At 38.2% G+C, this 24,435-nt stretch overlaps 1 protein-coding gene across 1 annotated transcript in view; it reads right to left on the reverse strand.

The window, feature by feature from the left end:
- The window catches only part of ZFHX4 (zinc finger homeobox 4), a 149,528-nt gene that overhangs the window by 4,602 nt on the left and 120,491 nt on the right, over positions 1–24,435 (reverse strand). The window contains exons 5-9 of the mRNA XM_037381333.1: positions 21,339–21,455; positions 14,996–15,129; positions 14,641–14,841; positions 11,701–11,818; positions 5,458–10,851 (exon numbers count right to left, since the gene is read on the reverse strand). Of these exons, the coding sequence (XP_037237230.1) occupies positions 5,458–10,851; positions 11,701–11,818; positions 14,641–14,841; positions 14,996–15,129; positions 21,339–21,455 (5,964 nt within the window). The remainder of the gene's footprint in view (positions 1–5,457; positions 10,852–11,700; positions 11,819–14,640; positions 14,842–14,995; positions 15,130–21,338; positions 21,456–24,435) is intronic.

Raw genomic sequence — 24,435 nt, forward strand, 5'->3', positions numbered from 1 at the left:
AGAGTGCTTCCCTCTAATTGATACTCTGAGAGATCTCTACTTTGTTGTTCATTTTAACTAATTTTTATCATGCCTCTGGGATGATATAACCCGCACATCCTTCACCTAAGAAACCTGGTAATTATGGTGCTCACTACAAGTAATTAGCTCTCAAATAAAAAGGAATTTTTATCCAAATTGCTGGGGGAAAATGCAATAATAATAAATAAAGAAAGATGTTTAGATAAGTAAATATCAACAGGAAATGACCATTCAAAAAACTAACGCAATAAACAATCAGGTCAATGCCATTCATTACTGGGACACCACACAGCTTGCTTTTTCATTTTTGAGAGTTTAAACAGAGCTTTTCTTTACCATGACAATCAGGTCAATGCAGCATTTGCTGGGAAATAAGTGTAATAGCACTAAAGTACTTTGACACAGGGACGCTGCTGTTCTCAGGTTACTTGAAACACACAGGCATGACGTCCTACACTTCATTAGAGGAAGCAACCTAAGGATGGGCTGGTTGTATCTGGAAGGTGCATACACACAAGAAGTATGCCTCATAACTTAATGGAAGAAATCTTTTCTCTGTTTCAAGTACCAGCAGTGGCTGGTAACAGTCTATTAAAAAGCAACTTCTGTGAGATGTATAGTTGGCCAGCAAATTAATTGATGGTACAGGGTAGAAAAGGCAACTAGCTGTAAGAGGCTGTACATTACACCCATTGTCAGTTTTTCAGGCAAGTAAGTTTGCTAGAGAAAAGAGCATACGAAGTGTGTGATGCACACAGAACTGTAAAAGTGCAGCAACGCTGGGAACAGTCTACTAGCACATGGATAAGAGAACAATAAATGCAGGCTCTGTAATGGAGGTTAGATGGGTATTAGCTACTATGAAGCACTAATGGAGTGAACATGAATGACGTTTAAATCATCAATATCCAGGTGCTTAGCATTACTTAGGAATAAAGCAATTAGGATTCAAAGGGAATAATTATCAGATTTAACAAAGAGGCCATTTAATGTTTGTCACTGTGTCATTACTCCTGTTTAATGGTAGGGGAACAATAAGGAGTTAAAAGGCATTGTGAGCACGAATTAGATAGTACAGTGAAACAAGTCACAACAGTTATAATTAAAAGATGGCTAATTGCCACAGTTACTGCACGATAACATCAAAGATGCTATTGCGCGCCCCTACGCTTTCAACAGGAAGTAACAGGCAATTGTGTGTAGAGTCTGCTGAAAATATATTAAATGATAAATACTGTAGATGGAAAATGCATGAATGATGCAGTTAGTGTGAACTGCTGCCCCAGCTTTGTCATGGTTATTTGGGCTTGTCAGCTACTTAGGATTTTTCCGATTTCTTTCTATTCTTAACCTCTTCAACCCTTACACGTCATGTTGTCTTCAGTCTGTTCACACTGATGATGCCCAGAGCAGCCAAGATATATTCCATTTTCCAGACATTCTTTGGAATTTAGTTGAAATACACAGAATTCATGTAGGCTGAAATAGAATAGTGAAATCTACCTGTTTTATTGGAAGCTAAATGTGGAAATCAGAATTTCCAAAATTAAATAAAGAAAACTTGATGAAACTAATATGCTCCATTTCCAGACACAAGAGATGTAGAATAGAAAATTGACTAATCATGAAGAAACACTCTAATCCTGCTAACTCTTTTAAGTGACTATCAAAGAGGAGAGCCTTCTCTTTCACTTGGAGGAATCACAGCTAAAATATACAAATGAAACCACTACCAATGGGCCAAAAGTAAACAGAGAACAGAATTTATTGCCCTAATAATAAGGAAAGTAATTGCTGCTGAATCAAATTTCTCTCTTGACAAGATTTCAAAACCCACTATATACATATTACCTAGTGATGTGTGCATTCTTGGAAAAAGCTGCTGTGAATCTTCAAGGCATCTCAGGCTTAAGTGATGTGCAAAGAACTTATGGTAATGATGATGGCATTAAAAGGTTCATAGAACCAATATTAATAGCCAGAAGCAAGATGAAGCACTAGTTTTCTGCAAGGGATCACAGGTAAAACCACAAGGCTAAGAAGAAAAGAGAACGTGAATTTTAAGAACAGCTGAAAAGAGCAGGTGAACTCTTCTCTACACAGTCACCTAGAAAATAAGAAGGGGCAAAGAACAAAGATGAGCTGGAACTAAAATTCTCTATTAATTAGAAGATTAGAAGTCCACCAAATAATTCATATTAGGAATTATGCTGAGCAAACATACCAGTAATTTTGAGACCTTGCTCAGCATTTGGTGCCCACAAGATGGTATAATTACATGATCTAGAGAAACGTATGCCACAGGTGAGAGGATTCTTTGACTTATATCATCCTAGAACCACACAATAATTCTGATATTAAAACCCACTTGTTTTAGAACAAAATAACTTAATTTAAATGTAATGGATCCTTTCATTCAGAAATGAAGCTATCTTATTTTGACAAAACTAATAATCTTTGCAAATAAAAAGTCCAGTTTGAGCACTACATAAAGAATATAAAACAAACTGTAGTTTGAATATTTCCATCTTTTGTAATTTAGCATTATTTTCAAGTGTTCCATTTCAAATGTTTTGTAAAAGCAAATATTGCATTTTTAAAAGAACAATATTTTGAAAAACTTAGGTGGGTTTTGTACCTTTTGGGGAACCCATAAACAATACGGGATGCAAGAATATGAAAGTGAAATCCCTCATAAACTTTTATTAACCAGTGAAACTAATCAGGCTGATTTCTCTGTCTAACATGAATAAAGAGAAACACAAAAGAGAACTTTCGATGTGATGTTTAGTATTATAGTTTCACTAGTTCCCTGTCTTAGCAAACAGCAAACACATTCTTTAAAAGCAAGGATCTTACTAATGTTGACATTGTCCTTTAAACAAACATGTAGAACAGAATGGATGGGCTTTGCCACAGGAAATACAGTTACCACCCCTGTAAGCATCAGTGAAAACAGGTAAATATTTGGATATTAAGAGATCCCAGTGAGACTTCTTCTGAAGTACATTTTTGGGATTGGGTCTTAAAGAGAAGATGTGACACACTTGCAGTGGAATTAACAAGTACACTTGAAGTATAGGGTAGTGAGTCATCAGGGAGTTAGCTTCAGAAAATCCTTGATGCAAAGAATGGTGCAGAACTGTTGTCCTGCTGGCTTAGAATACACATGCTCCTGGAAGACCCATAGTTAAAGAAAACTTGCTTCAAGCCCTGCTTCCAAAAAGATACTTCTTAAACAATTCTTAATATCAAATATGAAAGTGAACTGTTAGCCTGGGCAGAGCAGAGAAAAAAATAGAAATGGGTTAATTAGGTGCAGGAAATACTAGTGTTGAGCACGTACTGGAGAACATCTGAGTATATTACTGTTTTTCTATTACAAATGATTAACATGATCTACTTTTTTCTACTCACTATGACTGTTCCATTATGTATCATTAGGGAATGGAGATTTATGCATGCAAGTATTTGCTAGGCAACAAAAGGGGGACGTAGGGGCTATTTAGCATATGGCAAAAGAAAAAGTTAACAATGAGATTCTACTAGCTAGTTTACACAGTGGGTTTTGCCCACAACGGGCTAATTAACCTTAAGAAGATGCAAGATGAAAGGAGGTAAAAATCCATCTCAATTGGCAGTACACTGTGTATGCTATGGTACTAATGATTTCAGTTTATCTCAAAGAAGAGATATTTGGCAGAAATCAGAAAATCTGAAAATTGAATTATTATGGACCAGTTGACCTGTAATAATATCTTTTTTATTATTAACACGACAATCTACAGACTCTGAGGCCACATCAATACTAGCAAGTTAAAGAGTACCATAAGAATGGTACTGGCACTGTTTTGGCCTGGGCCATCCATCATTCTCCTAAACGAATCCTGAGCATAGCTGAGAGGCTATCATGGCTCCACGACCATTCCCAAGACTCACTTTGCATGGGGACTACCTTTTTTTAAAAGTAAAACAATATAATAATATTTTCACCAGAAAATTTCATTTAGTAGTGTCAACAAAGTCTGAGAGTTTCTAAAGCCCATTTTACCTGAAGGTCAACCTAACCAAAGCTATTTAGTGAAGTTATATGGAGAAACCATATCTATAACTTTAATGAACAACAACCAGCCGTTTTTGGACCTGGACACTATATGCCATTAAGAAGGAAATACAGCAACTTTATATTTCCTTTATATGCACTCTCTGTGCCAATAATTGTTTGACAAAAGCCAGAGGGCACTCAGCCAGAGACTCCATTGTGGAAGGAAAGCCATTCTGATCCAATGAAGAGAAAAACAAGATGCTTTGACCACCACTTAAGGAAACAATAACATGATCATCATCAATCAAAGCAGAGCTGGCTACAAGAGAAGACATTGCTACGGTCTTAGTATGTCTAGCAACACTGGTGATTAAGTGTTGGCGAGTACCTTACTTGCCAAACTAAGTTGCTTTCTAAATCAAAGTTTAGAGATCAACAGCAAGTGGAATTATGGGATAAAATGATGTGAGGGGTCTTAACCAGCTCCCTAACTCTGCTGTGCACATATTTGATATGAATGTGCAAAGTTAGAAGATGAATGGGAGAGCTTCAGTCTGAAAGGCTGCACTCACAGTGAACTCTGACTGCAAAACTGGAGCCTAATACAAGAAAATAAATTAGGTTCATTCTTTGAGGACTAGACAAATCACTCTGCAAAAAACTTGATTCTCTAACGTCAGTGAAACTTACTGCGAGAAGGAAGTGTTTTCCAATGTGAGCAAAAAAGAGTCAAACCAGAGTCAAAACAGTCAGTAAAACAGAGGTATGTGTTCAGTTAAAAGTGCAAGCCCAAATGAAATGGTACATGTCTTCAATGACTTTACAAACTAGTGGCAGGAGATATTCAGCAGCTCTTGGAATTTGGATCACAGTGAAACTGCCATTACAAATCACTTCAACAAAAACCTTCTTATCTTAGCAGGCAATTATTTAGAAATATGATAGAGGGTCTTGGGCAGCATTTTATTTTAAATATTTATTCTGAATTAAGCAACAGGTTGGACTGGTCTAAGGGGTGGACCAAATGCCTGATGAGCCAATAATGTGGGAATTGCTATTTTGTGTTTCATCAGATGTTACTTCAAATTACTACGCTATTGTTATATTGCTTTCTCACAGAAGCCTAATATGGACTAAATAATTTCTGTCAATTAGATTTCAATTAAATTTTTGGAGGTTTTTTTTTTCTTGCTAAATCAGAGATATCATCCAGGCTACAGCAACGATCAAGAATTGTACTCAGTATACCTCACAGCAGTACTTTTTAGATACCCACACTTGTCTCACAAGCACGATATAAGTGCATAATATGCTGTGGTTTAGAAGGGGATGGTGACTATGCAAGATAAGCAAATTAATAACATGAGAAAATCATCCCCTTATAGACTTACTGTTTGAACTTTGTGGAAATCCAGGTAAGGAGGATGGACCATTCATTCCAGGCAGAAGAACAGGAGGAAGGCCAGGGAGTCCTGGATAAGCTGCTGGCAAACTGATACCATGAAGAGAACTGCTGTCCATCATACCTGGCTGCTGTACTGTTAATCCTAGCACATCAGTAGCCTTCTTTATGCGATCCAATTCTTGCTGTGCCATCAGCTGTCTAACCGTTGTAGGAGCTAAATAATCTTTCTCCCGATCTAACTGACTTCCCACAGTTTCTCTCACTTTTGTAATATGTTGTTTGGAAAAGATATGATCTCTAATGGACAAACGCGCGGAGTATTTCACACCACATAGAGAACATTCTGGCTTTGTCCCATCAGGTCCAGTCTGATTTATCATGAATGGCTTCCCTATGTTAATTTTGAATTTCTTTTCTTTAGCCCGGGCGTTCTGAAACCAAACCTGGACCACACGTTTGGGCAGGCCAATCTCATTCCCTAGCATTTCACATTCCTGCATTGTTGGAGTCCGGTAGTCACTAAAGCAAGCCTTAAGAACTTTAAGCTGAAGGTTACTCATTTGTGTTCGGAAACGTTTGTGGCCTGGACGATCACTGTTTTTGGATTTAAAGGGATTGCTAGCTCCAAACGGGTTAGGTGAACTTGGATCAGCTATGCTTGAAGTTTCACTGCGGTCGGCATTATCATCAGGGTCATCAGTAATGTAGTAACTTTGGTCGTGATCACCATCTTTTTCACTGAAATGTATTGAGGGGCTTGTTAGGGAAAAGAGAAATTTATCATCAGTGTTCTCATTTGTAGGTGTAGTTGCAGTTTTTGATAGTGTGTCATTCACAAGTGGTTTTGGTTCTTTGGGAGGTGATGCAGGTTTTGCATCCCCTGAACTGCCAGTTGTGGTTTCCATTTCATTGTTCCCCTCATCCCCTGTTGTGGCATCACTAATTGCTGTATTAATTGATGAAGTCTCATCGAAGTCAGTCTTGTTTTGATCATACCCAGAGTCAGCAGGAGGGGCATTCAAAGTTTCTATATCCTCACTAGACTCTGCTTTAAAAGAAGAAGGACTTAAGAGGTTCTTCGGTGACATTTCTGCAGTTTTGCTAACAGGGGTTGATACAGTGGAGGCTAATTCATTTTCACTTGATAATTCAGTTTTTGCTAATGACAGTGATGGGTAATCAAAAAATATGTACTTTTGTGGACTTTCTCCTCCATCTTCAGCTGATATCAAAGGACTCGGAGGCAAACTATAACCAGCCTGTTTCCCTTCATTCCAATGTCGAGAGCGAATGTGACTTTCTAAAGCTGATTTTGCTTTAAAGAGAGCTCGACAAAAAGGACACCTTTTATGGGATTGGGCTGGACCAACTGCCCGGAATTGTCCCTTTCTTTCTCGGGCTCTTGTGTTCTGAAACCAGACTTGTACAACTCTCTTTTTCAGTCCCACTTCACGTGCAATGTGATCTAACATCTTTCTGGTGGGGTTGGAATCTAGTAAGTATTTTTCATAGAGTATTTCCAGCTGCTCTGGAGTAATTGTAGTTCTTAAACGCTTATCACGATGTTGATCTTCTCCACTGTTTCCTCCCTCTTTCTCACTACAATTATTGTCTTCTTTATCATCTAGTTTTCGTTTCAGGGAACCAGAAACTGTAGCAGGGTGTGCTGTATGTGATGAGCCAGATTGTGGTGGCATCTGAGCAAGAGAACTATTAAGTAACTGTCCAGTCATCAAAGGATTATTTGGATCAAATATCATATAGGGCATATCCATTGGTCTTTCTAAAAACTGTGAGTGAAGAAATTGGTTTTGGGCTGCTAGAAAATGCATGTGCTGGTGCTCTTGCCAAAGCTCTAGAGTTGGAAAGGCAACTGTACACTGATCACATTGGTACTGTAATAACTGAGGAGGTAGACTGTTCTGTAGAGAAGTCATTGAAATTGGTAAAGGACTGGAAGGAACAGGCGTGGTTTGTGATGCAGAAGGAGGTCTCCCTACTATCTGTGATTGTTTTTGTTGCTGTGGTTGAGAAGCTGGGGGCTGAGGGTCCGAAGAGGTTACTGGAGTAGACTGTACTGGTTTGGTGCTTTGGGAAGTTGTATCAGTTTGCTTAGAGATGGTTTCATTTTGTTTTGGTTTTTCTGTGGACTCTGGTTTAGGAGAAGCCTTCTCAGGTTCTGGTTTGGGTGATGGAATCAAAGGAGTGCTAGAACCAGAGCCAGAGCTTGCTGCTGTGACTGCCAGGCTTTTTGATGAGTCATTTTGGCCAGAAACTGTGCAGTTCTTATACACTGTTTGATCAGAGGCATCCATAGAATCTTCAGTTTGGCTTTCATCTTGAGCATCATCATCTTCATCTTTATAACACTGCTTTTTCTGATGTGTAATCAAATCAAATATTCTGGGGAAAACCACACTGCACTTTTTGCACTGATATTGCATGTTACTAGTTCTGATGTAACGCTCATTCGTCAGCTCCCTTTTCTCATTGTCTTTAGTTTCAGCTTGATTTTCATAACTTTTGCGAGCTTTTTGTCGTGCATTTTGGAACCATACGACAATAACTCGAGTAGGTAGGTTAAGTACAGTTGAAAGTTGTTCAATTTCATCATCCTTTGGATAAGCATTTGTGTCAAAGAAGTCTTGGAGGACACGAAGCTGGTAGTCAGTAAATCGAGTCCTAGATGATCTCTTGCTGAAAGATGCATCAGACTTGTAAGGTTCTACAGCTGAAGGTTGAGGATCTATTCTGATATCTTCCAATACTGTTATAGGAGGGTTGCTGAAGTTATATGGAGAATCTTTATTTCTCTGTCGTTCTTTAAACAGTGTATTACGAAACCAGTGCTTGATAACTTTCTGTGAAAGACCAGATTTCTCAGCCATTTCTTGGATCTGCTCTTCACTTGGAGAATTGTTAATATCAAAATAGGCCCGCAAGATTTTTAACTGGTCATCTGTGATTCTTGTACGTGGGCGCTTGAACTGAGAGTGCCGCAGGAAATTGGGATCTAATCCCAGCTGCTGCTGACAAAGCTGGGTAAGATCTGCAGATAAAGTATCCATTGGTGGCAACTGGAGGGCAAGCTGAGGAGGCAATGCAGGATGCTGCACTGGCTGCATCATAATTGGAGGAAAAAGTGGGAGATCAAGTGAAACGGGAAGCTGGACTTGAGGTGGGGCTGATGGTGGCGGTGGTGGAGGAGGAGGTGGTGGTGGTGGAGGAGGTGGCGGTGGTGGTGTGGGTGGTGGAGCTTGTAAAGGAGTGGGAGTTGTGTTTTGAATTTTTCCAGCCCCAGATGAAGAAGGCTGAGAAGTTGGAGGAGGAGGAGGCGGTGGTGGTGGAGGAGGTGGTGGTGGAGGTGGTGGTGTTTCTGGGGAAGATGGAGAAATTGGGTAAAGCTTGTCATACGCCTCCCTGTACTGTCGGGCAAACTTTTCTAAAGCTCCATATGGAAAAAACTGTCCATGCACATGTTCTTGATGACTTTTCAGGATAAGAACATTGGAAAAGAGCTTACTGCAGGTTCCACATTCCAGTTTGTCTGTGTTCTCACCTTCACCAGTCTTGCTTTTTTTCTGCACTTTTTGTCTGTTCTCATTGTACTGGATAACTAACTCAAACCCAAAGTTCTCCAGCAAAGCCTTGGCTGCATTCCCCCTTGCCCCAGAAGCTATTCTGGGTGGTGGGATGGCTGGTTCTGAGGATTTTGGCTTCTTCATATCTTTGTTTTCTTTTAGTCCTTCATTCTCATTAGTAAATTCTTGCTTTGGCTTCTCTTGCTTCTCAGAAATTTCTTCTGACTCCTTATATGATGGCATATCCTTTATCAGCTGGCAGTCTGTACTTACTAAGGTATTCTGCTCTGCTTTCATCAGCTTGCTACTTTGCTGCTGCTGTTTTTGGGACTGAAGTTGAGGTTGGGTGGATTGATACTGTTGTGCTTGTTGCTGCAGTATCTGTAGCTGTGTTTGTCCAACATGGTGCTGAGTTTGTATCTGCTGCTTCAAATCTTCTAGCAGTGATCCTGTCATACCAGCCATTCCGGGCATACCAAATGTGGCAGACCCAGGCAAACCCAGATCTGGGCTTAAGCTAAATTCTGTCCCAGGTATATAGAATGGGAAAAGGAACTGAGGCTGTTGAAACTGCAGCAGTGCTTCTGGTGTCATTGGAAAGTGAGGCAAAAAAGCTGGGTTTAGAAACTGGGGTTGAAAGAACGCAGCTTGCTGCTGCAGTTCATGCTGTAGTTGCATTTGAAGTTGTGCTGGTGACTGGGGTGGGTGATGTGTAGGCTGAGCAGAAATTAATTCAGAAGCTTGCTTTTTATTTAATTCTTTGGCATCTAAATGTGTTTCTTTGCTGTTAACTGCTGGTAAGCTCATAGATTCTAGCATTCCTTGGCTGGGGCTATTAACATTCCCTGCTACACTATTTCCGCTACTTATATTACCACTTGGTTCTAATTTTGCAGCCCTTGCCTTTGTCTGATGAAGCACAGATCTCATATGGATTTCCAATGTAGAACTTTGGCTATACGCAACATTACAAATGCTGCATTTGTAGGGTTTGTTGTCAGTGCTGCTGTTTGTATCTTGAGGGACAGGACTTGATGCTTCCTGCAGAACCTTTTTGAGTTTATGTAGATGGGACACTGAGTTATAGTGGACCAAGAGAATGTTCTTTTGGGTGAAAGACTCTTTACACACTGTACACTTATACGGGCGAGATGGATCTAGAAATTTTTCCATAGTAAAATTTGGCCCTTTTCTAAAAGGTAAGGTCCGCTTTGGTTCTGAGCTCATATCATCTGGAATAGAGCTACTATCACTTCCTACAGGACTTGCTTTACCTTCCTGGTCCATCTCATAATCTCTTTCTATTTCCTGTTCTAGTGCATGATCATCTTGTGCCATACTTTCATTTTCTGCCCAGAGTTCACCATTGACCGGTAAAGATGCACACAGCTGCTGAAGTTCAGCTTCATTGAGTTCAGGGTGGCCTGCTTCCAAGTGTTTTTTTAAAGCCTGGAATGTACGGAAGCTACGTTGGCAAAGACTACACATGGTAGCTGCCCGAATAGCATGATACTGGGAATGTATCTGAAGCTTCTGCATAGTCTTAAAAGCCAAGCTACAATGGTTACAACGGTACTTATAGACATGGCGGTCAGAAACAGAGAGCTGTTGCTTCTTCTGCTGTTCATTTAGCTGATCTGTCATTGAGTCAGTGGTTTTTATATCTTTACTGCTGCTCTTATTCCAATCTGGTGTTTCAGTAGATTCCTTAGGTGGCTTCTGTTCCTCGCTCTTAATTTCCATTCCAGTTTTTGATTCATCAGTCCCAGGGGTGCTTTTCTCATCCACAGGACTTTCACCTAGTTAAAGGAAGTGAAGTGTCTTTTATTCAAGTAGAAAAAAATAGTATATAGTATTAATTATTTTTTTTTCATCACAAATCGAGAGAGGCACCCGGTATGCCACATTTTGGCCTAGAAAAATATAGCAACCCATCCCTGCTCCACACAATAAAGCAGACAGGACCAACAGGAGGTTAAAAAAAAAAAAAAGTGATAAAACCCAAACACAATGATCAGCCTGGCTGTGGCAGTTGTCCCAGGAATGGCATAGGGCTTGTATTTGTCATAAGGTAGGAGTTTATTGGTACAATGGGAGCACCAAACAAGAAAAGGAAATAAACAGTAGGAGAGAGAAAGGGAGTAGGAATGGGGACAATAGACAGGAGAGATGATTAGAAAGGAGGAGGAAAACAGTCTGAGGAGAGAGGGAGGATCATGCTGTGAGACGTAGCAAAGCAGCTTCCCAGCACAGAATACAGTAAGCATCCAGGATAAGAAGACTACTATTGGAAACGCAGGCAGAATCATTTGCCTAACATTTCCCATCAATGTTGGTGAAAGTGCCACTGTCTTTTAGGACTGGGTCTTATTTGCTGGTTAAATAAGGAGGGTCTTATCTTCAAAGTGGCTAGGCACTACTGTTTAATTTTACCTCTACCAAAAGCAAACAGTCTGGCATACTCATGCATCTTAGTGGCTCTGCATGGGTGCATTCAGCCAAATTCAGACCCCTTGTTATCTTTCTTTTTTTCTCTCTGTGGCTATATGCAAGCTAAAGAGGATTCAATTTACTAAGAAAGAAATGGGTACTTTATTTCTAAATTGCCCGTACAGAGCTTTTACATGTCTGAGCTTTTTATTGCATACCTGGATATTTCCCAGATCCCTCAGCTGTAATAGTTGCAGGTGTGTCACGTTCAGATTTCTCTGAAGCAGCTGCTGGCAATAGCATACTATTGGGCATCATGATATCTGGTACAGGAACCTTTGAAAATGAAGAACACAGTATTATTACAGGAAAAGTCATACTATTCAATACTATACAACAGTATGAAATTATAATTCAGAAGATCCACCATATCTGGACTAAAGACTGCCAGTACTAAACCAAGATCTTGATTCAGTCCTTGACAATGGTTTCTGACAGACCACAAATCCAGACCATTAAATGCCCCTTGGTGGAGAATCAACTCAAAATAATCCACAATAAGGTGATGCTATAGAACTACATACACTCAATATTTCATTGGTCTCAATGTCACCACAAAGAAGATTTTGCTGGCTATGTCAGGTGGTCAGATTTGTCAGGAGAATTTTTCTCGGACATCCCCCAAAGACAGAGATCATGTTGAAATATGGTCACCAGTCAGTCCTTGACTGAGGGCATTCCCACTTTGCTTCACCTGTATTGGTTTTTAAACAAATGCTGGGCCTTCTATGATCTTTGAAAGAACATTATAATTTTATTTCCGTATAGAAATAGCAACTTTTTTCCATTTAAAATAAGATTGTTCTCTTTCTTGTCTTAAATTGCTTATGTATCTTCTTCAGACTGCTTTACCTATTGTGTTATGTTTTCAAATTATAGACAGAAATCTTTGAAGGATGTACTCTTATAGGTGTCTGATAGTACTCAGTTTAGTTAAGTTGACATGAATATTTGCTCTACACTTCATTTTCCTTTTCCTTAGAACTTTAAAACATACCATATCTGAATAAAGGATTTTCTAGGTGCTCATACTAAGACTTAGCAGGACTGGGTTCAAATGGCAATGCCAGATTCTGTCTAAAAGGCCTTGGGTAAATAATTTCAGACTGTACTGCAGCTCCTCATCTCTAACATTAAGGATTTTACTTCCTTGCTTCATACAGAGGTAACATGAATATCCATAGCAGAGATTTCTGAGTGGTAAATTTCTATAATAATGGAAGTTACATACATTAATAACTATAAGTAGAAACACCTTTTCTTCCTCTTTAACAGTTTAAGAAATTATTTTAAACCTTTATTAGGATACACAGGAATTTTATATACGTATATTTGTATGTACGTATGTATGCATGTATGTATACTAATTGCCTATTGGAAAAAATACTCTAGACATATTTTTAAAAGCTCAGGGCTTAGTTTATTTGTAATTTAAACATGCCATTAATAGCATCCTCTCAGAGGACTAGTGACTTTGAGTTTATTTGGGAGGGAAGAACTTTAAAAAAAAAAAAGATGTAGTTAACTCTAAGTGTCCCACAGAAGAAAAATATGCTATAGATGGTGTATCGTCATGGTATATCACCATGGAGTTCAGCTATAGAGAGAGTATATTACTGCTAGAAATTAGGATAATTTAGATGCGCAATTTAGACAATTATGTTGTGCAATCTCTTTCTCTGCCAACAAACATTTTTTTCCTCTCAGAAACAGTGAGACAATTCCCCAGCACCTGGAGAGGAAAGGAGAGGAGAGGAGATACAGCACAGAGGGAATCATGGAGAACTTGAGAAGAAAGCTAAAAGTGCTTAGCATGGAGTGGGGTGGGGTCCACATGTTCCCAGTTTCCTAAAAGGGTCTAGGAAAATTAAATGTCTACTGCATTTTCCTTGTGGTGGGCCACAGCTACATAGTCTGTCAGAGCTATAGTTAGTAGAAAACCAAGGAAAGGAAAAGAAGAATACACAATTCTGTATTTGCTTATCAGCACTAGGCACAAGGCACCCTACCCAGACCTTTAGTCAAGAGCTCTTTCAGTTCTTTTTTTTTTTTTTTTCCTTTTTTTGCCACTTTACTTGAGAATGAGGTGGTAGGCCTACAACCACAACCATATAAAGGAGTCATCTGTGGATACAGAAATAAATCCTTAAGGAGGTGGATCCATGAGATTTCCAAATGCATTTCCTTCTAAAAAGCCAAGACAACCAGAATTAGGGTCTCTTGGGAGGTCTCTTTTCTAACTGAATCTATGCTGTAATAATAAATATGTTTTAAACCTGGCTGTGTCTTTACTGACATTGTTTTACAAGGTGCCAAGTCATTATTTTTCACAGAAGTTTATTGTTTTGACATGGTTTGTACAATTTTGCAGTGAAGAACAGGATTCTCATAGTGAGGTTGGAATGGAATTCATCCTCCAAATAGAGTTTGCTGGTTATAGCATTCATCTTGATCATGGGGAGGCTAGTTAATGTCCCTGTCTGATCCAGGTTAGGTACTTAAAATCAGATATTCCATATCATAAAGAACAGACGTAACTGGGTTGCTACCTATTCTTGAACTTGCCTTTCTGTTTCATATGCACATTCATTTACAAAAAACCTAAAGGATCTTTTATGTAAGAAACAGAACATTCACTATAAGATAACCACGTTCTCCAATAAGCATCACTATTGATATTTTATAGTGAATTTCATGTAATATAATGCAAGTACAGCCAAGCTATACACAGGAATCTGTTTACATTTGGGAACTACATTCTACAGGGAATTCCTATTATTTTGCAAACAGAAGTCGCAACACCTCTGGGACCTGGATATTATTAGATCAAATTTATAGGTGTACACTTAGAGACATGGACAGGCTTGATTTTTCCAAGGTTAACATCAATGAGGAACTGCACGTTTTCAGCATCTTTGAAATCCACCTTCAGTCATTTCCCCAAGAGGCATCAGTCACTGGACGAGGTGGCAACAGAATCTAAGACTCCTGAACTACTTCCCTCTTCAGGCTACCTGAATACTATGTCACAACAAATACGTTACCCAGAGACCCAAATACATTTCTGTAGTATGCACATCAGTATTTGGAACACTTACTGTCATGAGCAGTTTCTCCACACAGTCAGGAGACACACTGTGCAAATGGGTCAAATGAAGCTGGAGATGCATTTTGTTGCTGAGGACATCCTGGCAGAGGGGGCAGCAGATAACGGGTTGCATTGAATGCTGTGACAGGACATGCATCTGGATACGATTTGGGTCCCTGCTATTGTAGTTACAATAAGGACATTGATAGAACTGAAAAAAAATCAAATTAAGATGCGGGCTATTAGTTAGTATGCTTTTTATAACTTGCTGATATTGCTGTTTTAACAGCATATCATCTCTGTTTCATTCTTGAGTTATTTGAAAGAGTTCTAGAATGCAATTAAATTGTTACATTTTCTTTTACCTGCTCATGACAAAATTTATTGTCCTCTGGAGGCTTTGATTTTTTAGTTGCACCATCCTCTTCTTTTGATAGAAGAAGCTGTTGTGCCCCTACCACAGTGTTCACTTTTGGTTCCTTCTCTGGTGTGACTATTCCTGTTAAAAAACATAATTTTAAAGAACATATTTCAAACTTTAAAATATCCTGGTTTACAAAGAGGGTCTGATTCCAAATGTTTATATTGTCTTTAAGGAGTTTTTAGGGGTTTTTTTTAAGTTATGGGAAAAAGTATATTTAAATAAAACAACTCTGGTAAGCACAAAGGTGAAAATACACTTTTATCCTTGATGGGGACTATAAACACATTTAAAAATGGACTCTACTGTTGAGATAACCTTAGGTTGCCTTTAAAGATTAATCAATACTGTGCAGCTCAGTATGAATTTGTGTATTATATTAAAACAAATCAGCTTTTGCTTTAAAATCCTGTTTTCCAAAATAATTAATTTGCTGCTGTTTAATTACCCTCTCTCTTTTCTAAACTGTCTGAGCAATATGATTATTGTGCTGTTTTGATAACTCCTGCCTAGTTACAATTTTGAAGCTGAATATAGTGAAGCTTTAAAAGAAATACTGTGGAGAATAGGATTTCAGAGCTAACTTAATATTAATTATATACAAAGATCAGTCATTTGGGATTGCCTTAGATGTTTACACTGTGAATTTTTATAGTCTGCCATTTGTGATCAAAACCAGAATATAATTGTTTTCTATAGATAGTTCTACTATTAAGTATTAAATACTATATTTAATATTATGCCTGAACTAGCTGTGCAATGCAGCCCAGTCTTGCACACATCAAAGAAAAGAGTGCAATTCTCATTTCCCAGTCCATCAGAAAATTCTTTCCAGCGTCAATTTGCCAGATAATCTCTTCTGCTAGGCTGGATATTACAAGAGCATTGGGTAGGCATGTCACATACATCTCACGACAAACACAAAACCTCATTTACCAACCATTCCAATCTCATCATAGTGCGGCATCATCTGACCTTTTTTCTGCTGTTTATTATGAGTATTTCTAATTTTAACTTTCAATTTTCACCATCTTCCAGTCAATTTGCAACTAAATTATTTCCAGGGTGAGGACACTATCACTGGACACTGGGTGCAAATACATCTTGAAATGCAATGAAGCTAAACCATTGATTGCTATCAGACCCAACATAAATATATAGTCCAGGGGTAATCTGATTGTATGCTGTGCATGAAGATTTATCTTGATTTTTTTCAATCCACATAAGGTTCATATAAATGAACAAATTGCACCTCATTGCACAATAACCTAGGATTAATTTAAAAATAAGGTCATGGATGTTTTGGGAACAAAGTAAACATGGACAAAGAAAATACCTAAATTTTTATGTAGACAAAACCAAGAACATTATTATCAGTAGTAGTATTACTATTATTGTTATTATTATATAGACTTTGCCCAATATTTGATATTACGAGAGCAACTTAAAAGAGAAGTAAAATAAGAGAACAATTTTCAAGGTAAACACCAAATCCTCATGGTACAATAATAAACAATTGAAAACTGAATCATACAGGGACATTTTCTGAAAGGCATTAAAAAAAAAAATATGACATACATTAATGGTGATATCCCCAAACATTGTTTTTCATTCCTAAATTACTGATTATTTCTTTTGGTGTAATTTAGGCAAGTAATTTTTGCATGTTCTTGCTCAAATTAACATCTCTCTCTGCCATACCCTACTATTAATGACCAATTTGTCAACATTGGTTTAATACCCGAACAAGCTGCTTTTTGGACCCCACTGAATTTTTACACTCTCGGGAACTGATCCTGAAGGCCTCATTTAGATTGCTCAGTCAGTGCTGAGGCAACAACCTGAAGGACTAGTGATGCTTAAAGGCAAAATGTACAAGGTGCCATCACATAAGGCCCCATTTTATTACTTACTTTAGTTTATGATAATACAGTACTTCCTGGCCTACTTATATTTGTTTGGCAATAAACCATTATTATTTAAATGTCTTAACTGTGAGAATTCTGAAAAGTAAAAAAGTGACATACCATATTAACAGAGAAAGGCTGCTTCTCAGGTTTTAGAAGGATGGGTTCAAATTATTAACCTCTTTTCATTTCCAACTGTCAAAAATGTCTAACAGTTGACTACTGTTTCTTACCTTTATCATATGTCACTTTTAAAATATCCCTTTTTAAAGGCAAATGGGCAAGAATCTCTTCTGAATACAAGCTGGTGTAGATGGGCAGTTATAGCTGATTTTAAAAACCAAAATAAAACATTTCCACCTTCTCTTCCCCTCATCCTGTTAGATTGTTCTTACAGAAATCAGGATCCAAATCCTGCTCCAAAATTCTGTTGTGAAAAGGTGTTTAACTGTGTCTTGGCAGTGGTATTTAACTACTAGTGAAATTTAGCTTGGAGTGCACTCTGTGTGTGCCTGGGCACACACAAGGTTAATAGCACACATCATCTTCCACCACAGGATGGAATAACTTAATTACTTCAAAGGGCCTATAATAATCATGAAACACATAGTTCTTGTTTCTATAAAAACAAGGCGGGGGGGTGGGGGGGTGGGGGTGGTTAAATTTTCTTTTGCGGTTAATATAATAAAACCCTAGAGTTATAAAACACTGTGCTGGGGTCAATAAATGCGTAACAAAGCACAGCTTTTTACTGAGTTTCCTATGATATTTATATAAACTGTTGAAATTTACAAAGGCTTTGTTGTTTTTGTTGTTGTTGTTGCTCTGGTTTCATTCAACCCCAAGCACTGTTACTTCTTAAGTGACCAAAGTTACATTCGGCCTGTAGTAAAGTAACCGAGTCTGTGACTTATGATAAGACTTGCAAAAAAAGGAGGGGCTTGATTCTTCCCTCTGGCATGGGGACACCAGTCGCCCCTGCACGTGGTGAGGACTGAGCCCCCCAAGCCAGAGTCTACATGCCAAAACCAAAGGAGATCAGCTCCTCACACAGTGGTCCAGCTATTACAACTCAGTGCCTCATCTTGCTGTATCAGCTTTCTTCTTTCTGTGTTGAGTTCACTGCTTTAAGGGAGCTTTCTGTAGGGAGGCTGAACAACCTTACAGCCTTATAGGAAAAGCGTTGAAGGAGGAGGGAGAGAGGAGAGAAAATATTATGGTCCCAAGCATGCTGTGTGGCAGTTTTCACAGCTAGATGTTCCACTGGCATGCTATTCTTACTAGGCAGCTGTAGGAAAAGACTAAATTCAGTTGCTATTCATGTTTTAAATACACACTTTTTATTCTTGAGACACATTATTTGTTGGGGTTTTTTTCTAAGTGTGAAAAAAACCTGTAATTAATTTTATAATATAAAATATGCAACATTATTTCAGATGAATGATGTAATTTCAATACATTTAGCTCAAAAACTAAGTTTAATTATAAATAAGTGCCATGAAATAGACTAATCAATGATTGCCTGTCAGTTACAGAACTATTTAACTTGTGTAAGATTGCTAATATAAAGATGACATTACTTACTGCAATTCAGATTTCATCATCTTTGTAATATTTTTGAAGCCCCAAAATAAAATAAAATTGTTTGTGTGACTAACAAGGAGAAAGTTAATAAAATATATATAATAGTGAGAAAAAAAACCTGGGAAAGCCATAATCAAAATACTGTTTTCTTATTTATGAATCTATGTATTTGATGAAGATTGCATAATTTAAGACTTCTGACAGATCAGATGATGTTATTCAGCCTCAAAATGATTCTAAAATTATAAATACTGGTAGAGTATTCTTTCTAATTAGAGTAGAATGAAAGGATAATTTTCATTGCAATAATGAAGGTTAATTTCCATCCTTCCTCATGTTTACTACCTTATTAAAAAGTGCTCCCCTTAGCCATGGCAGAGACATATTACATTTTCAATGCAAATGTATTAATCTGGATAAATTCCATATTAATTCTTGCACTGCATAGAGCTGTAATTTGGATTATAATTAATCTAAAGTGGCACTAGATTTAAATGACAATATAAATGAGGCATTAGTAGGGTTTTCTATTCTGAATGAATATTCAACAAATATAACTTGCATATTGCCAACTTTCATTTTGAAAGCTCTACTCCTTGAGATAAGGTAAGCAATACAGCACAACAGCTTACACAAACATGCTGTTACTAAATACATGTTAATCCTTTCTCGTCTAATAGATTCTATGCTAAAGAGGGGTCACACCACTTTCCTGTCTAACTTGTTAGTATTGTGATTAATTTATTGGTTTTCCTGAGATTTCTTTGGCAAGACTTGCAACACTCAATTCATGAGAAAGCCCAAATTAACATTCAATTATACATAAGCAGTTATGCAGTCATTAGAAATACTTGTCAGCTGAGCAAAAATTAAGATGATGGTCTGAATGTTACATATGAAGAATTAATTTAGATTAAGAAAATAAAAGTTACTAAAAGATTTAGGATTTATAGTACGAACTATTTTCTGCAAAGCACAAAGGCAATCAAGTATTTCAGCTCTTGTTTTTATATGAATCTTACTGCAAAGTTATTTCTGTAATTGCTGGCACGGGAATGCAGAACAATTATGATGGTTTTCTGTAGTGCACCCAGTAGGCATCTGGATATAGGTTTGTCCTAATTAAACGTGGCCCTTATGAGTGGCTAATCCTGATGGAATTTTGAGAATTCCCCTTCAGTATTTTTTTCTAGATTCCTTTTTTTTTTTTAACTTTTTCTTTTTTTTCTGGAGCTTTAATATTATACTCTTTCTTGAACAGCTATAAATGGACCTGCCTAACAAAAGAGGTCTGAGAACCTCCCTGAAGCAGTTCACAGTGTCCCCTAGGCAGAATGTATGGTAGGAAATGTAGGCTGCAGGTGGCTCTCACCCTTTTCTGTGAGTGTCCAGGACAGCCCCTGATGAGACTCCACAGGAGGACTTAGGTTGGCCTGGGAGCATGGCTTTACTGCACTGCAGACAGTTTTTACCAAATCAGAGCCAGCCGAGGGGGATATATGTTTTAAACCACAACACAGTTTCTTGCTCAACATCATCCTTGTCATCATTGGCCTTTCTTCAGTCTCTTGATCTCAAAAAAAAAAAAAAGGACTGAAGAGCAGCTGAGGTTGTAAACTGTGATGGGTACTGACCTTAGCACATCAACAAGCAAACTTTAGGAAGCTTTAATCTTTAGGTCAGTCTTCTGAATTGATTTGGCATAAAAACAGCCATCTATAATATTTTTTTGGAAATAAATCCAAAAGTGTTTAAAATGTAGAAGGCAAATTACAGTATGGGAGAATCTGGGTGTAAAGAAACTCATAAGTAAAACAATATTTTCTCTACAACTATATGTCTTTACAGAGAATACACCCTCCTTTGTATGCTGCTGTCATTGGTGTACAAGGAAAAGATATATGACTACCTGAAACTAATAGGCTTCAACCTGTTTCAGCACTTCTTCTGCTTCAGTGAATCCAACATAATGTAACTAGGTATAGCGTGCAGCAAAAGTAGCCAATGTAATATTCATTGTGACCATAGATTTCCATCTCATACATAAAAAGCATGGATGGAGTCACATATTTGCCAAATCAAACACAGAAAAAGCCTTGGGTATCTACACCAGATGCTGGCCCTGGGTTTGTTTGTGCACAAGTAAATGTCATGACATAGGGGTTTTGTTTTCAAAGACAGTAGCTTTCATTACTGGGCTTTGTCTATTCCAGGAGATCAAAATTACCCAACCCATAATCCGTTTTCAATGATATTTCCTCTTTCTTAGGCTGAATCATCTGTAAACTTTTTCACTGGATTTTGTGTATTTTTTTCAAAATGCCTCAAATAAATGCCCAGGAAGAGGCCAGATTCTTGGGAGTAACTGATCAGAGAGCAAGACCAAAAAATAATAATAACAAAAAACCCCACATTTTTGGGGTTAAAAGGGGGGCAAAACCTGATTGAAGAAAAAATTCAAGTGGTACCTAATCCTATGCTTATGAAAAATTAATATGCCATCAGAGGAATCACAAGTATAGCTAAGATTAATGAAAGGCGCTTAAAAAATTACAAGCACACAAACTGATTTGATTAAAAAATAATCTCACTGGTCGTCCTGTAATATTCTTCAACTTATCCGCATCTATCCTGTCAGATGGTTATGATTAAAAATAGGTCAATGGGAGGCTACTGATAGAAATCACATGCAAAATGCACATGCAATGAATAGTAGTGGGAATGTCCAGACAGTTTAAAATGAAAGAGCATTTCATAAGTTAAAAAAAGGGGGAAAACAAAATTCTAACATCTTACCAGAGTCTTTACTAGATTTTTTGCCTTCACTATTGTCTCTCTCACTTGAGTCTTTATCATCAGCCACAGCCACTGATGTACTTTTAGCAGACCCTTCTGTATCTTCACCTTGTTCTTCTGTGGATAAGCACAGAAAAGATCTTAGAGGAGAAACCCAGCAACCACTTAACAGCCGTTAAAGATATTTCAAGTAATAAGAACAGCACTAAAAGAGGGTAGCAAAACAGGGGGAAAGAGGGGAAGGGGGGAAGAAAAAATTTGCAATATTTCAGAATCTATCCAGAATTTTTGACCGTGTCTTCATCAGAGTTCCTGCTTTGCACCACTATGACAGATTTAAAGCCTGTCATTTCACATTCTTTGGCTAGAAATTATTTGTACTAAAATACAAACACACGCATGCACACACACACCATGCAGGCTGGAACAAAAGCAAGCATATGTAAAAATGCATCTTGGAGCCAAAAAAAAAAAAAAAAAAAATAGAAAAAAAGGGGAATTCAAATATAAATCCTATTAGTGCAGCAGTATCCCGCTAATTGCAGTAAGTAAGTATTAGGTATTAGGTACTGTATTAAATATAAACCTCTGGCTTTGCGGGAGAAGTCTCAAATTCTGTCTCCAGGGGGAGCCATTCAGGATAAACGATGCAACTTGGTATATGGCTTCTGAGGAAGCAGCATTACCCACACCTCACTTACGTGTTCACACCAGCTAGATTACATGGAAATCTTCACAGTAACTCAAGCCCATTTAATTATTCGGTAAATCTTAGCTATGCTGCTACTGGTGGATTAATCTGTTTATGCAGTTAGCTTCTATGCTGGGGCTGTGTAGCACTAATCCGTGAAAGGCCCACTGTTCCTTTTCATCCTGTGATCATTTGTCTCTTACTGTGCTGATGTCACATTTTAATGAATTTTTAGCAATCTGAGTAATGCCAGATAACCAGACTTGCAACTCCCTACAGCACAGCATGCTGTTTTCATTGCAGCACACACACAAAAAAAAAATAAAAATCATATTTCCCAGTTCAGGTAGGAATTACATAAATTAGGAGGTGAAGGTAAAATGGGATTCGAAGCACCAGGCCGCTCGATTTCATAAAATCTTTAATGACCATATAAATTAACCCTGGAAAGGCAAAAGGTCACAGACACACATTTGCATACACTCTTCTATTCACTTTTGATAAGCAGAGCTTTTATGCAGGGAACATGATACAATTAACCCTTCAGGAGCCATACAAAATGCAGCTACCGACATTTTAAGTGTCAAGCATTAAGTGAAAATTACACACTGCATAAAATTTTCATTGTAAATGCTATAGTGATTGAAAGGGGAAATAGTAGCCCTCTTCGCACCCCATGTTTTATTAATAACATTCTGACAGCCGAATGAAATATCCTCTGTCATATGTAGCAGCTGAGCACAAAAAAATTGCTGCTTAGCGCCTTACTTGCCAGCCATGCACTGAAACTGTATGCCTAGGCAAACAACCCTCAGATCGATGTGGTGAACCTATCCAATTCTCAGCTCTCTGCAAAATCTTTTGTAAATCGGAAGAGAAAAACACAGCTGCAATTTTGGAAACCAAATCAAAACCAAAAAAAAAATAATCTCAACCACAGATCAATGTATTTCACATTGACATCGAAATACAGTAGGTAAGGACTAAGCATGCATGTCTGCTTTTGGAACAACACAGGGAGAAAGATGGTCCCCGCTTTAAAATATAATTGCATATATAAAAAAAAATTTCCATCAGAATGGAAATCCACCTCGTGCTGTTTTAGCGTGCTCCCCCCTGCAGTCCCCTGCCCCTCCCACAACGATAGCTAATCAAACATGGTAGGCATCCCTGTCGCGGCTGGAAGCAGGGCTGTGTTTGTCAGGGTGGCGGGGGAGCATGGTTCAGGATGCTGCGAGCCTGTGATCATGCCTGGCTCGGGCTGTGTTAATGCCGAGCGCGCACATATGAGGCTCATATCCAGTGTCAGGCCCCGTGGCCTCACAGAGCTGATGGCAATCCCTTTTCCACTCATCCTTGGGAATGGACGCATTGCTTCTTTTACTAGATTTACTGGCCCAATCCCCCTGGGCTGGAAAATGAAGTGTCAAAGTGCTACTGAGTGTCCTTATCTTGAGGGGACATAAAATTGTAAGGGCTATCGTGGCACACATTAATAAAACATTGTGTGTGTGTCAGGCAAAGAGAAAGAAAATTATGAAGGTACTAAAAGAAAAGCTACAGTATCATCTGGGTCTCATCAGACAATTTTTGCAGGGTGCTCTCCTGTTTTTCTGGTATGTGTTTTAAGTGTGAGAGAAATTCCCAGACATGTTCTCCTATACATCATCGTGGTGTCTGACCTCAGCCTGACCCTGGCAACAGTTTGAGAAATCTGAATGTGAACAAAGACTCTGTGTCAGCAGCAGGGAGAGATTGCGGGATAGACTTTCCCCATCAACTTAATCGCAAACAGCAGTTCCGAGGCCATAACTTTACAGGGCTCCACCAAGCCACAAACACATAACCTTTAGAGGTGAAACTGCCCCCCACTCCCCACCCCCCCTTCTGTGATTTTTCTCAGTCTTGTGGTGCTCCCTTTGATGTAGCAAGGCAATTAGCTCTAATGTTCAAGTACTGCAGACCTGTTTTATGGTTTGGAAGGTGAGAGCTGTTTATTACAGGTAGGCTCCTGGGGGCCATAAAGGCTTTGCAAATTTTTAATCATGCAAAAAACTAATCAAAATGTAACTTATACACACCATAAAAATTAATATCATTATTATGCATGGTATAAATTGCCTGCCTTGGCTTTCAATGGCACTCACTTCTTGAAAATACATTTGGCATTCATTTCAGAAATATGTATGGCATTCACTTCAGAAATAAATTTCATAGACAGAAATGATAATACAACTTCCATTCTCCTTCAAAATTACAGGCTTCAAAAAAAGGCTGTCTAAGATTCACACTGTCGTGACATTTATCAAAGGGACAAGATGGAAATACAACAGCCCTAACTTAAAAGCAGTTAGCGAATTACAAAAAATATCCTTAAGACCATTTGTTAGGACAGATATTGAGGAT

The sequence above is a fragment of the Falco rusticolus genome, chromosome 3 (genome assembly GCF_015220075.1).
Source record: "Falco rusticolus isolate bFalRus1 chromosome 3, bFalRus1.pri, whole genome shotgun sequence".
Lineage (NCBI taxonomy): Eukaryota > Metazoa > Chordata > Aves > Falconiformes > Falconidae > Falco > Falco rusticolus.